General features: G+C 38.3%; 1 protein-coding gene across 1 annotated transcript; it reads left to right on the top strand.

Annotated features, from left to right (window-relative positions):
* The first annotated feature begins 493 nt into the window (after positions 1–493).
* Positions 494–11464, top strand: LOC145984060 (galactoside alpha-(1,2)-fucosyltransferase 1-like). Its single transcript, XM_083117434.1, has 2 exons — positions 494–545; positions 9908–11464. The coding sequence occupies exon 2, from the start codon at positions 9924–9926 to the stop codon at positions 10995–10997; it is 1074 nt and encodes a 357-aa protein (XP_082973560.1). The 5' UTR covers positions 494–545; positions 9908–9923; the 3' UTR covers positions 10998–11464.
* Positions 11465–13370: the final 1906 nt, after the last annotated feature.

The raw sequence follows: 13370 nt of genomic DNA, 5'->3' as shown, positions 1-13370 counted from the left end.
AGAGAAAGAAAGAAAGTAAGAAAAAGATGGAGAAAGAGAGAAAAGGGGAGATGGAGATACTTATGAGCACTGATGCAGCAAAAATAATCCTCTTTGCGATGCAGTCTCTGGCGATGCCACTGTTCTAGGCCGTCGATGACAATCCTGAGTCGGAAGTAGGTGCCATGCTGTCATTTATATTTATATAGTTTTGGCGCCATATGTGTTCGATACATCTAAGATCATCCGGTCCTCAGTTGCATAGCGCGCCAGAGAGCGAACAGGCTCTGATCTGTCGACAAAACACGCCGGACAGTGCCCCTTTGAATGAAACATCGAAGCCAAGCCCTGTATCTTCAGGAAACATGACGCATGTTCAAGATCTGACCTTGATGCTTGCTGTACGAAACACCACAGAAGATGAAGAAAAAAATAGAAGGAAGAACGCTACCAAATGTTCAAGGTTTCCGCGTGCAATAAGAACTTTTGCTTCCTTGTGGAAGAGAGCGTCGTAACGAAAGGGGTTCACTCTCTGGCTGCAAGGAGCATTGTGTCCATTTCACAAGGTAAGATCCCCATTTCTTTTTTCGTTAAACCTGTCTGCTCTACATGGATCGTAATTCATTTGATAATCTTGCCACAACTACAAGCGATTAGTTATAAATATGTATTAGCAAGAGGTTCATACGATCTTCTAGGGTGGTGTTGCTACTGTTACACGAGGCTAAATTGTACTGTTAGGTTCACCAAGAACGGAGGCGGATTATCCAGTTCTCGTGAGGGAGGATAATTGATTGATTTGCTTTATTTTACTTCGCTTTTTGTGCCACTTGTTCCTAATTTCCGAAGTATGATGATATGATGAAATTGATGAATGGACACTCGCAAACTTCCATCCCCAGGCCGGGATTCGAACCCCGGACTCCTGGTGTTGTAGCGCGACGTGCTAACCACTCCGCCACAGGGGTCGGGCATAAAATTGATTGAGGCCATTTTTAAAATATTCAACTATGAATTAATGAAACCTAGGGATTGTGTTTCAACAACTTCATGGACTAAAATAACATAAAAGCAAACTATGCGATCTCTTTGAGGCAGTAGCGTGCCAAGAGGTTGATGGATATTGGAGCCGTGTTTGGAACTATTTTTGAAAAAATGAAACTTCAGCAGTCTGTATGGTAAAATATAGGTCCGAATTTTAGAAAGAAACATCTTCACGAATTTCGTGGCCACTGTATTAGAAGAATTAAAATACATTATCATTCGCTAGTATGTCAAGTTGACAGAGTGTCTTCAGATAGTGGAGAATGATACCAACCTGCCTTTCACATTGCAAGTGAATGGGGAATTATGTAAGTGCATTTGTCCTTAATCAATATGTCGGTGGAGGCACATAGCGGTTCGGATCCCACTTTAAACTGTCGGTCCAGTCCCGATTAGCCTTACTGTGCATAAAGTGGACTTAAAACACCAATCCAAAAAGCTTAATCAATATGTGCATAAATGAGTAATGCGAAAAACTTTAATCTTCTGATGAATAGTTAAAAGCATTGCGTCATTGTTAAAGAGGGTTATTTTCCTATATGATAATAACATACAATCGACTCTTTGGCTGCGAAAAATGAGAACATGCAATAATTTAGTAACCAGGAAACGGATTTATATGTAGTAATAATGTGCTAATATGTAAATACATATTTAGTTATTTTCACCAAAATATGGACTTAAAATTGTAAACATTTACGTTTTTAACAATATAAGCTACATAGAATACGGTACTCTTACATTGACATTAATTGAAAAACACAAAATGTGTTTTCTTTTTCTGTTTTCAAAACAATGAATAACAAAATTTTGTTGTAAGTTTTTGAACGTAAATTCCCTTCTGTTGTCTCTTAAGATGGATTTATATTGACTAAAACTGCGTTCAATATCGCAAGAAGTAATGGGAGTGTATTTCAAATATGTCTGTTATTCGTAAGAAATTCACCAGTCACACGCGGACATGTAGTTATTGCGCGGATATGGAGTATATGTTGTGAAATGTTCTAAAATATGGAAATTATATTAAAAAGTAACTAAAATATGAGCCAAAACCTAATATATGTAAAAATATGGAAAATAAATACTGAATTTTTTGAGTCTACATGCCATGATGCGCAAATATAAAACAAACTGTAACTGATTTCAGTTTCACACATAAATACACAGGGGTGGGCATAAGTAGGTATACAGTATATAGTTTTTAGGACGCTGAAGATAAGGTATTTGCAAGAAGACCACGTACTGTTGATGAAATGATTCAGTTCATAAGAGAGGCATGCCAAGAAATTGATGCAAATAAAGAACTGTGTAATAAATTACTATCTTTAATGTTCAAATTGATGGCCTTTGTAGTCTAGATTTGAACACAAGAAACTGAAAGAAAGAAAATTAACAATTAGTAAACAAAAGACAAACTGAGCAAAGCTGGGAAACTTAATAAAGAAAATTTTTCCTGTAGCAACAAACATATGGTCAAAATACTCATCTCAATCCACCTAATATACCTATTATACAACTCTATACCTACTTATGCCTACCCCTGTATATTTACATATAAATCAGTTCCCTGATTTGGTTTATTGTACTTTGTTTCTCTGTCACTCTTGACCAATCCCGAAGATGAGGATGCGTGATGATGTAATGACATTGATGAAGGGACACTCACAAAGAATTCCCATGTCCAGGCCAGGATTCGAACCCGGGACCCCTCGTATCGTAGCGCGCTCCACAACGAAGGTCGAAAGAAAAGCAAATGTTTGAAAAACGGATGCACAAGAGACCAGGAAAAACACCTACAATTGAATAACCACAATACACTTAGCGAATACAACTTGTATCTTCCCTATTTTGCGTCCATTTTCGTCATCTCGTCAGAGGCGCAACCACGAATTTTTGTCTGGGGGAGGGCAAGTACGAGGATAAACGTACCAATTATAATAATAATTTTAATAATAATACTGCTAATAATAATAATTATATTATAATAACTATTATTATTATTGTTTGTTATTATTGATTTGCTTTATTTTACTTAGCTTATTGCGCGACTTTTGGCTAATTTGCGAAGATGGAGATGAGTGATGATATGATGAAATTGATGAATGGACACTCACAAACATCCATGCCCAAGCCTGGATTCGAACACGGGACCAACATTATTATTATTATTATTATTATTATTATTAGTAGTAGTAGTAGTAATAGTGATAGTAGTATCAAAGACGTTATTATCCTCGAAAATTATGCAAAAGGGGGTACAAGTTGGAGCTAAAGCATTTGTGTTCGAACAAACTATTTGAAATATTTTTTCAACACGTTCAATTTCACATAAATAATTGAAAACAAGCTACACAGTATTTTTGAAAGACAGAAAATGCTTGATAAATGCATTCCAAATATTATTCTTTTTACATTAACATGTATAACTTTCATGCACGATACATGTTTCACATTATACAACATGGAGCGACAACTGGACACTAAATTGTGTGTGTATTCAAAGTGTTTTTTAATACATGCATATACAACATATAGAGCTATTATTTAAATACATTACACAACCAATTCATCTATCTCACAATAAACCAACAGCAAAAATTACATAGATTGTCTCTGAAATGTGCATGGTCCCTTTCCTCAATACAATCGTTCATGCATGCAAAACAAAACCAATTAAGACAAGTCTTATTTCTCTGTCTGGAAATTTACAATGCATTACAGAGAACAACGAAATACTGCGAGCGAAGCGAGGAAGAAAATTTTTGGATCCATTTTTTTTTTTTTTTTTTTTTTTTTGCAGGGTGAAATCGATATTGATTTAATTGGGCGCAATAATTTCACGGGACGCCAATGCATTCCCTCTTTTACGACTTTTGTGCCTCCTCGATGGTGTAGTGGTAACATCGTAGCCTTGTGATCAGGGGATCCCGGGTTCGATACCCGGTGGAGGCACATGACACAGTGGATCGGATCCCACTTTAAACTGTACGTCCATTCCCGATTAGCCTATCTGTGCGTAAAGCGGACTTAAAACTATAAATCAATCAATCAATTTTACAACATACTTTCATTTAGATCGTTCTGCAGCCAGAGCCGACTCCTGCCACCCCCTAGCTATGGTTCTGGACTTGATAATACTGAGAGTAGCAGGCATTGCGAGTGAAGCTAGCAAAAAAAATACGAAAATAATTTTTATTAGCATAAAATTTGAAGTTCTAGGCACACTTGGCCGACAATGTTTGCCCCCCTTGCCTCCCCTAGATCTCATTTCCGTCCGAGGTTGGGGGGGGGGCTATGCACCCCCTGGGGTTGCGCAACTGCATCTCGTGGCTATCAGAATCGCGTGAAACTCATAAAAGGTACTCGCAGAACAACACCACGTCCAAATCAGAAATAGAACTTGAACCACTCGATGGTGAGACCGTAAGGCGACGACTCAACTTCGACTTTCGACGCGACTAGCTGATCAACTTGTCTAAAAGTATACCATATTTTCCCAATAAATTTAATTTACTTAGAATATAACACAGCAATTACAATATAAGTTGTGAAAATTTGTTTTAAGTCTACTTAATGCTTGGATGGGTTAATCAGGAATGAACTACTTACGTTTAGAAAGGGATCCAAACAACTGTGCAACGTGTCTTCTCAGGAGATCGATTACAGGGCCCCTTGATTACAGGGTCGACAGCGTTACCAATACACCACTAGAGAAGCCCAATACAACGCACACAAATATAATTTATATTTTAGACTAAAATTGTTTCAATGAACCTTTATTCGTACCTTGTAAGTAGTTTGCTTTAGTACGTACGTGGCCGAGTGTGTAAAGTGATTGTTTCACGATCTTATACCAAAAAATACGTTTCTGTCTGTGATAAGATAAATTTCATTTCCCCCATTGGTAGCAGGTGGACTCTAGACCACCTTTAACCCCAACCAAATAAGTTACATGAAAATTTTCAAGAAGTTTATGAAAGAAGAAAAGTCAAGCAGACAGATATATATATATATATATAATGGAAGAGAAAGAGGATGACAGACGGAAAATAGAGAAAATTGGTGAAGGATAGCAGGAAAACAAAGATAGCGAGGGAAAGATAAGGGAGGAATAATGAGACAAGAAGGAAAGTGAGAGACCAAGAGAAAGAGAAGAAAGATAATGAAGAAAACAGAGATAACGAAACAGAAGGGGAGAAACTAGAGCGAGCGAAAGAAGGGAAGACAAAGTTAAAAGTGAGGGGGGAAAAGAGAAAAAGAAGGAAAATGGAAGGAGACAGAGAGTAACGAAAGACAAAGAAAGGAAAACTAGAGAGAGGTAAAAAGGAAAGGAAGGAGAGAGAAACAAATTGATGGAAAGAAAAGGAAAATCGAGCAAGCAAGAGAGAGAAGGGGGAGGGAAGATAGAAAGAAAGAAAGGAAACTAATTGATAACGAAAGAGAAGGAAACATATTGGTGGAAAGGGAATATCGACCGTGCGAGAGAGAAAGAGAGAGATCCATGGTCACCGAATCAGAAATGTTGAAATTCTAAAATCCTGTACTGTTTGAGCGACAGAATTAGACTAAGAAGTACAAAATTAGCTACTAAATTGTTGTGTAATTTTATTTGATGCTGCTAATACTAAATTAATCGAAGATTTCTATTTGTTTGACAGGCATCTTTGGAATATCAATGCATCAATAAGTTCATCTCAAGATTGGAGAAGTTCTATACATCACAGAGGAGGTTGATGGATTTCGTAATAAAAGAACGGTACTATAATTCTTGTGTGTTGGGATACTTGTAATGCTCTGTACTTAATTCTGTTATTTTTTCACTTTCTACTTATTTTCTGTGTAATGTTTTCAACAGCTTGGCAGTTATTCGTTTACGATTTAGTTAACTGCCCACATGTTTAAGCTTTCTGCGCCAATATTATGTTTATTCGTTTGCAACATATTTCATTTTCCACCTTCTAATTGGCCGTTTAGTATTAATGCAGATACATTAAACCTATGATTTTTTGTATTATTATTTGATTACTGATTAAGTGTGGGAGATGACAATGTATCTTCATTTAACATAAGAGTAAAATACTACACTCCCCCTCCCTCAATGAGAAGGACATATTTAGGGGATGGAGGGGGTACAGAACCCCCCGAAAGACTTACTAAGTACTAAAATTAAATAATCAAAATATAATTGAAGGACAGTTTCAAAGGTTTTATTCATACTATTTTGAGATAATACGTATAAAATATTAATTAGCAACTTTACTTTTCGTCAATTATATGTAATAGGCCATTAAAACTGATCACTGTACAATTATTTTCGCCTATTACAATTGAATCTCCTTTATTGTTATTCAATTAATATTCAATTCTTTATCTACTTGCATTAATTTCCTTGCTAGGGCAGTGGTTTTATACAAATTTTGGCTATCTTAAGTAGCTACACGTAAGCTAAATGCATGCTGTTATATATCTATTATTTTACCATCTTTCTTACATATTCATGTAATAAGGACATTATTAATATTAATTTAATATAATTATTGTAATTTATATTATTGTTATTATTATTATTGAGGCTCTTCGTCGGATCCCACCTCGAAATGTATTTCTAGATACGTGCCTGCCCAATGACGTTTAAAATTATTCTGACCCTCCCCAAATTTCGAATTTTACATTCATAAGCAGTCTTGTTTAATCTGCTCTCTCGGTTTTTATGTCCAAAACTTAACGTCCTCGACAAGTACACACAGAAAACGAATGCATCATATCTATTTGATGCACCAGAAACGCATTGAAAGATGTATTTTGACCTCTGCCAAGAATCAGTTTTAGAGTTTGATGCATTTTGTGTATTGTTTGTAAAGTTGAAGCCAAAGGGTATCATAATGCAAGTGAGTATTCCTTTCTATCTCAAGCTGCACTTTAATGCATCAATTGATGCATTTTTACACACCCTGATTTTTCTGGATGATGCACTTAAGCATTTGGTCTGAGAGATGTTATGCATTTCTTATTTCATCGTATGCATTTACTTTTCTATGTATAGTGTGAGCTGTAGGAAGTGATCGTTTCTGTAGACACACAAATGTCTACCTCCCTTCCACGTAATGTACCCTGGGCTGCATTTTGCAGACTAACGAGGCTCTGGCGTCTGAACCTATGGCCAGTATAATCTTTTATGTGCTGTCCATATCAGTTTGTTCCTTCATCTCCTTAATTTTATCACCATTCATTCTCATCTTCGCAATTAGCCAAAAGTGGAAGAAAAGCGAGGTAAATTAAAGTAGGACTATATCAAATGTATCAGTGCTTTTAAATATTGAGAAATGATAAGAACAGTTGTGTCAGGTATTCTGGTAAATCTATTCACATAATAATACTATTATTAGTTTATATTAACAATATCATCATTAAATTTACTATTATTATTACTACTACTACTAAATGAATTTTATATAAACAACCTGATCACCTCCTTATCTAAAAGGATGAAAAGCTATTAACGTCATAGAAAAAATGAGGTTGGAAGAACTGACTTAGTTCAAACGATTTCAGTCTGGATATTGTTGCTTAACAGTGGCGTTCTGCTGGTTCAGGAAGTGTAAAAAAGGGTACCTCCCACCTCTACAACAGCGACTACTCTTGTCCACGCACGCACGCACACGGAGTGCATTAAATGAATTGGTTTTCACGAGAGAGGAACTGGTTGTAGGTTCGTGTTTCTGTCTTTAAAGAGAGACAGAGGTGAGGTCAGTCTCGGCAAACTTTTTGGACATTATCTGCTGCAGTAAAATTTCAAGCTCATAATAACTTGGTACCAAGTTTAAAAATAAAATTTCATAAATCATCTTCTACATTGCAAGATAAGGCAGAACGTAACCTCAAAATGTGTATAAAATACCAGTAGCGAATTCATGTCTTTCTCTAGAGGTAATAAATAATTATTTGTGTTTGTTTGTCGTAAATCACAGTATAGCTCAAAAAGAGATGAACGATTGCCCTTTTTTATTTTTGTTAATTGACAGCAAAGTACGATTTAGGCGACAAAGGGGGGTGGCCCCTTCGTGCCCACGTCATTCATGCGGCGTAGCACTAAACAAAGTGGACTCAAGTACAAAATTCTGGGGTAATGATCGATATACGTATACTTAAATTAAGAGCCGCAAGTCAAATGTATTGTGAAGAATTGAATGACAATACTTAATTCATTAAGACCTACAAGTTAAAACATGTTTAAGGCACCAAAGTGAAGGATTGCCTTGTACAGTGAGATCCGCTAGTATTGCTCGGCAAATTGTCCATGACTATTTTTATTAATTTCTCTCTTACATCGTGTGTGTTTTTAAGCAATGGATTTTTACGTATGCTGGTTCAGAAGTTGTCAACAGCTTGTTTTGAGTTTTCTTTTAATTCTTGAAGCTCTTACTGGGTCAAATAAAGTGAACGAACATGATGATGGACAATTTGCAAGGTAATACTCATGGATCCCACTGTACAAGCACTACTTTAACTTGCTCTAAATAGACTATAGTGCCTCAAAATACACTCAACATTTCTCCATATCCAAAGTTAGCAACTCCAAACATTTGTTTTATAGATTTAAATTTTAATTTAGGTAGAAGAGAGCGCATACTTCCGTAACTCGCCAATAGATGAAACATTTCACAATATACATATTTACATACATTTATCCTCATCGTCGAGATTAGACTCAATAAGCAGAAAAGCTAAATAGAATGTGAAAAATACAAATGCAAATATTATTAGTCCACTCAATAGACTATGATCAGTTAAAGAGGCGATGCATATTAAAATCAGTAAATAAAGTACTATAATTTGTCCCATTCATCGATAAAACTGTAAGATCTTCGAATCGCGTACCTCCCCAAATAAAATTTTGAATATACCACAAGATGAATATCAAATTCGGAATTTCACTTCTACTAAGGGATAAATAACGATTTGAAAAAGCTATTTGCTGAAATGCATCCACTATTTTTACAAATGTGACATTTACAGTGGGATCCATGAGTATTACAGTGCAACTTGTCCATGACTATTTTCATTAAATTTTCTCTTACATTCTATGTGTTTTTAAGCGATGGATTTTTATGTGTGCTGGTGCAGAAGTTATCAACAGCTTGTTTTGAGTTATATTTTAATTCTTGAAGCTCTTATTGTGTCAAATAAAGCGCATGAACGTGGTGATGGACAATTTGCGCGGTATTACTCATGGATCCCACGTACCACTTAGATAGTTGTCTCGTATGCCACATTATCCTATTTAGGCCTAGTCACCTAGAAAATCACCAAAGCAGAATGTTTGGTGCCAAAGTGTCTTGTGATTGGTCATTTTATCTGTAGAGTAACATTGACATGGTAGTACTAGAGTTTCAAGTATTTCGAGATCAGCGAATAAAAACTTCTTAGTTTCTATTAAACATAGGCGTAACTTGTGAACTAACTCGAGGGGGGGACAGAATCGACCTTTGGAGATTAACTTGGGGGGGGGGCAGAATCAAAGTTTTCAAGACCACAATCAAGGAGTCCCGTGTTCGATACCCGATAGAGTCACATAGTGGTTCTTCGGATTCCACTTTAAACTGTATGTCGAGTCCTGATTAGCCTTACTGTGCATAAAGTGGACTTAAAACAATAATTCAATTCAATTTTCAAGCCCATAAAAATATCACGCAGCACTATTTTGATAAATATCTGATGCATTTGCAAAATCATATAAATTACTTGTTACTTTGTTCTTCAGGTTCTAGGAGGTTAAGATGTGTCCCCCTTGCCCCATCAAGTTACGCCTATGCTATTATGAAATGACTATATTCTGCATAACTGACCTGAGCTGTTTCGTAATGCATTTCATTTGTCCTTTCAGAACCCGCCCTGAAGATATGGAGCAGACCTCTAAAGTGCCTTGGTTCAAGAAGCGATACTGGAGAGGATTTATTTTCGTGACTGCCTCTGCGTCCCTCCTCCTACTGACGCAGAGGATATATTTGGTCCAGCAAGAGAAGTTCCTCTGCGAACGTTGGTTCATCAAAGGCCCATTCCTGTGTCCGGAATTAAGAATAGTGACGGTGGAGCACGGTGGACGGTTGGGGAACCAGATGTGGGAGTATGCCGCGGTGTGGGCTGTGGCTAGAGCCACCGGTCTGAAGCCTCTGGTTCCCGTTTGCCTCAGGAGGAGGCTGGACAAGGTGTTCGCCAATCTCAGCATTCCCGTCATCACACCGGACGTTGTGAGAAATTGCTCACCGTCGCTTAGACAAGAACCGTTCGTTACCCAGGAAGAGATAGTCAACATCACCAGAAGGAACCTGACGCTCAACAGAAACATGGTTCTCAAGAGATGGGTGGTTCTGCCTGAACTGGTTGTTCCTCGACTCAAAGAACTTGCACGAACCGATTTCAGGTTCCTGGACAGCCATCTTGAAGAGAATCAGAGTGTTTTGAGATCCTTGAACAGATCAAGCGACAATGTGACGTACGTTGGAGTTCACGTGAGAAGAACGGACTATGGTTCTTACTTGAAGTGGAAGATCAACGCGTCGCTTGCCAAGGTGGACTATTTCCACCAGGCCATGGACTACTTCCGAAACAAGTACGTCGATGTTGTTTTTGTGGTGGTCAGCGACGACATCAAGTGGTGCAAGAAGCACATCTGGAATTCTCCCGGCGTCTTCTTCATATCTCGCCACGGGGTCGACGCGCCCGATCTCGACATGGCTCTCCTGGCTTCCTGCAACCACACCATCATCGACTACGGGACGTATGGTTCCTGGGGTGCTCTGCTGTCCGGCGGGGAGACCATAGTGTACGATCTCGGCAGTCAGTCCGCTTACGAAACGGCGAAGCTTATGTCTCCGAAGTGGAAGATATTCGGCAACAACTATGCTCTCCAAGATGCTAGTACAAAGGTGAATCACATAACCACCCACACAACCACCTCGCTTCCGTTCACTTGAAGCAATCGGTAACGTGATATCGGGTTATTCCTTGCATCTGAGACACATTCTGTCTGCAACAGACGTGTGCTCTGGCTGGTCTTTGGACGCGAATGAAGATATGCTGCATGCTCATTCCACACTTTGGTTTCTGACTTCAAATGAAAGGCAAATTGATGTTTGAAATTTCAGCCTACAAATGTTTCGGAAATGTTAAACCAACATTCCTTACACAAACGCTCACATACACATGTGAGCAAATTATATTTTCTGTAATGAGTAAACTATAGTTTGTTTTCTTTTTTATCAGAAAAAGTTGACAAACCCACACAAAATCATTCTTAAAAATCGCAACTTATGTTACTTACATATCTTTAAAGGGCAGGAAGAGCGAACACATTTAAGGAAGGCGTCTATAACTCAACTGTCTGAAGTAACCTATTAGCCCCATCTAGCTCGCTGCACTTTTTGACACTAGGTGCAGTGCGGTGCAGGTGAATCCCGGTGCAAGGAAATGACGTGCAACCAAGTAGACGAATAGCGGTGTTCAAGTTCAGAAGATTCAACAAATGCCTGTCTGCTGCTTTAAACGTCCATTTGATTACTTAGCACACACCACGTGACCATCACCACACATTAGCCCCGTCTAGTTCGCTGTACTCTTGGCACCGAAGCGTCTAGTTGGTTAAACGGTGCAACATCGAGTCGTCTGGTTCGTTGATTTGGAGTCAAGTAGTGTATTTGGTGTCTGCACCGTTTTCACTACGTTCTGGATCTGTGTATGTGTGGTGTATGGTCACGTGGTGAGTGATAATTAATCAAACGAATGTTTAAAGCAGAAGACAGGTATTTCTTGAATCTTCTGAACTTGAACACCGCTTTCCGTCTATACTTGGTTCAACGTCATTTCCTTGCACCACCCTGACACTGGAATACACCTGCACTACACCGAATGTCAAAAAGTGCTGCGAACTAGACGGGGGTATTATATTGTCGGGGTCTACCACTGACTGCTTGTAAGAAGCCTGGCAGCCTGGTTATGCTTCTGTACATTGTGTACAATTCCTGCTCCCTCCATCCACAAAAAGCATTATATGACTTTTCTTATCCTCGGGAATAAGATTTAATGCCATTGTATTTTGATTTGGTATAAATGCACCATCAAATGTAGCCTATTACTTCTGCTATTAAATTACAAAAGTGAATAATTTTAAAGTCCACTTTATTCGCAGATAGACTGATCGAAACTGGACCTACAGATTAAAGTGCGATCAGTACCACTATGTCCCTCCGCCGGGCATCGAACCCGGGAACCTTGATTACAAGGCAACGAACTTACCGGTATGCTATCTATAGACCCTTGCATTGCTGAGAAAAAGAGTTGGTGATAATTTATATTTTTGTATGAAGTGTATTTTTGTATATTTCTGTATTTGATTACGTGAAGTTTAATAACTATAATAATTTTTAAATATTATTTTTGTTTTGACTCCCGAAGCTGCTTTCAGAACTAAAGAAATAAATAATTTTGTTTTACAGATATGAAGTAATCACTGAATTGAAGAATTATTTTACTGATAATCATCCTTGTGTACATGTTCCTGTACATGAAATGGATCCAGTGGCGGCGATTGGGTTCCAAAGCCGGTGGTGCATGGTGCCAAAACTGGGGAGGGGGCAAAGACAGTGTATTTCCCTTTGTAGATAAGGTTTAGCATAGTGCGGGGGAAAAAGTGGCAAAAAGTAGGGGAGCAACCGGCCCTCTTCGCCCCCTAATCTCCGCCACTGAATGAATCTATGTATTTACTTACTTATTTTGATATTACTTAAAACGTATGTTATCTGTACTGTGAGTGTTGTTTCCTAAGCTCTTAAACATTTTATCTATACTCTGTCCAAGGAGTCTGTGGAGCAAGCGAACGAAAAACTAATCCTCTGTGCAAGTACTGACTCGAGGGGACTCGATCAATGAAACCGTGAGAGGGGAAGTGTTTGCAACAGCGCGTACTCCTTTATTCTGCCCACTAGTTTTCTCCCCTTCTCTGCCGTTATGCGCGGCCTTACTCCACAGATTCCCAAGACAGAGTGTAGATATTTGAAAAGGGCGCTTTTCATGTTTCAGGTCTACACCGAGAGGTGGGGGTGAGAGGCAATGCCCATTCCTCAGTGTTTTCCACTTCCCACTACTGATCAGGTTCATCCAGTTGTGATATGTCATTGCGAAATGGACGACTAAGTTGATGGATGTTTTTACAAAGGGAAAAGCAAATTCTTGTTCCTGGTCGCGTGCGTGTATACTTCAACCATCTCATTTTTAAACAGACGTGCTGCTTCGTGGCGAATCAATAATTCATGGGTGTGGTGGTGTGTGCATATGAACATCGTCACGCCATC

This window comes from Lepisma saccharinum, chromosome 1, assembly GCF_977018435.1.
Source record: "Lepisma saccharinum chromosome 1, izLepSacc3.1, whole genome shotgun sequence".
Classification (NCBI taxonomy): domain Eukaryota; kingdom Metazoa; phylum Arthropoda; class Insecta; order Zygentoma; family Lepismatidae; genus Lepisma; species Lepisma saccharinum.
Note: the sequence above shows the minus strand (reverse complement) of the source record. Positions and strands in the feature narration are given on the sequence as shown.

Coding starts and splice junctions, on each gene's coding strand:
- LOC145984060 (XM_083117434.1), top strand. CDS start 9,924: ATGGAGCAGACCTCTAAAGTGCCTTGGTTCAAGAAGCGATACTGGAGA.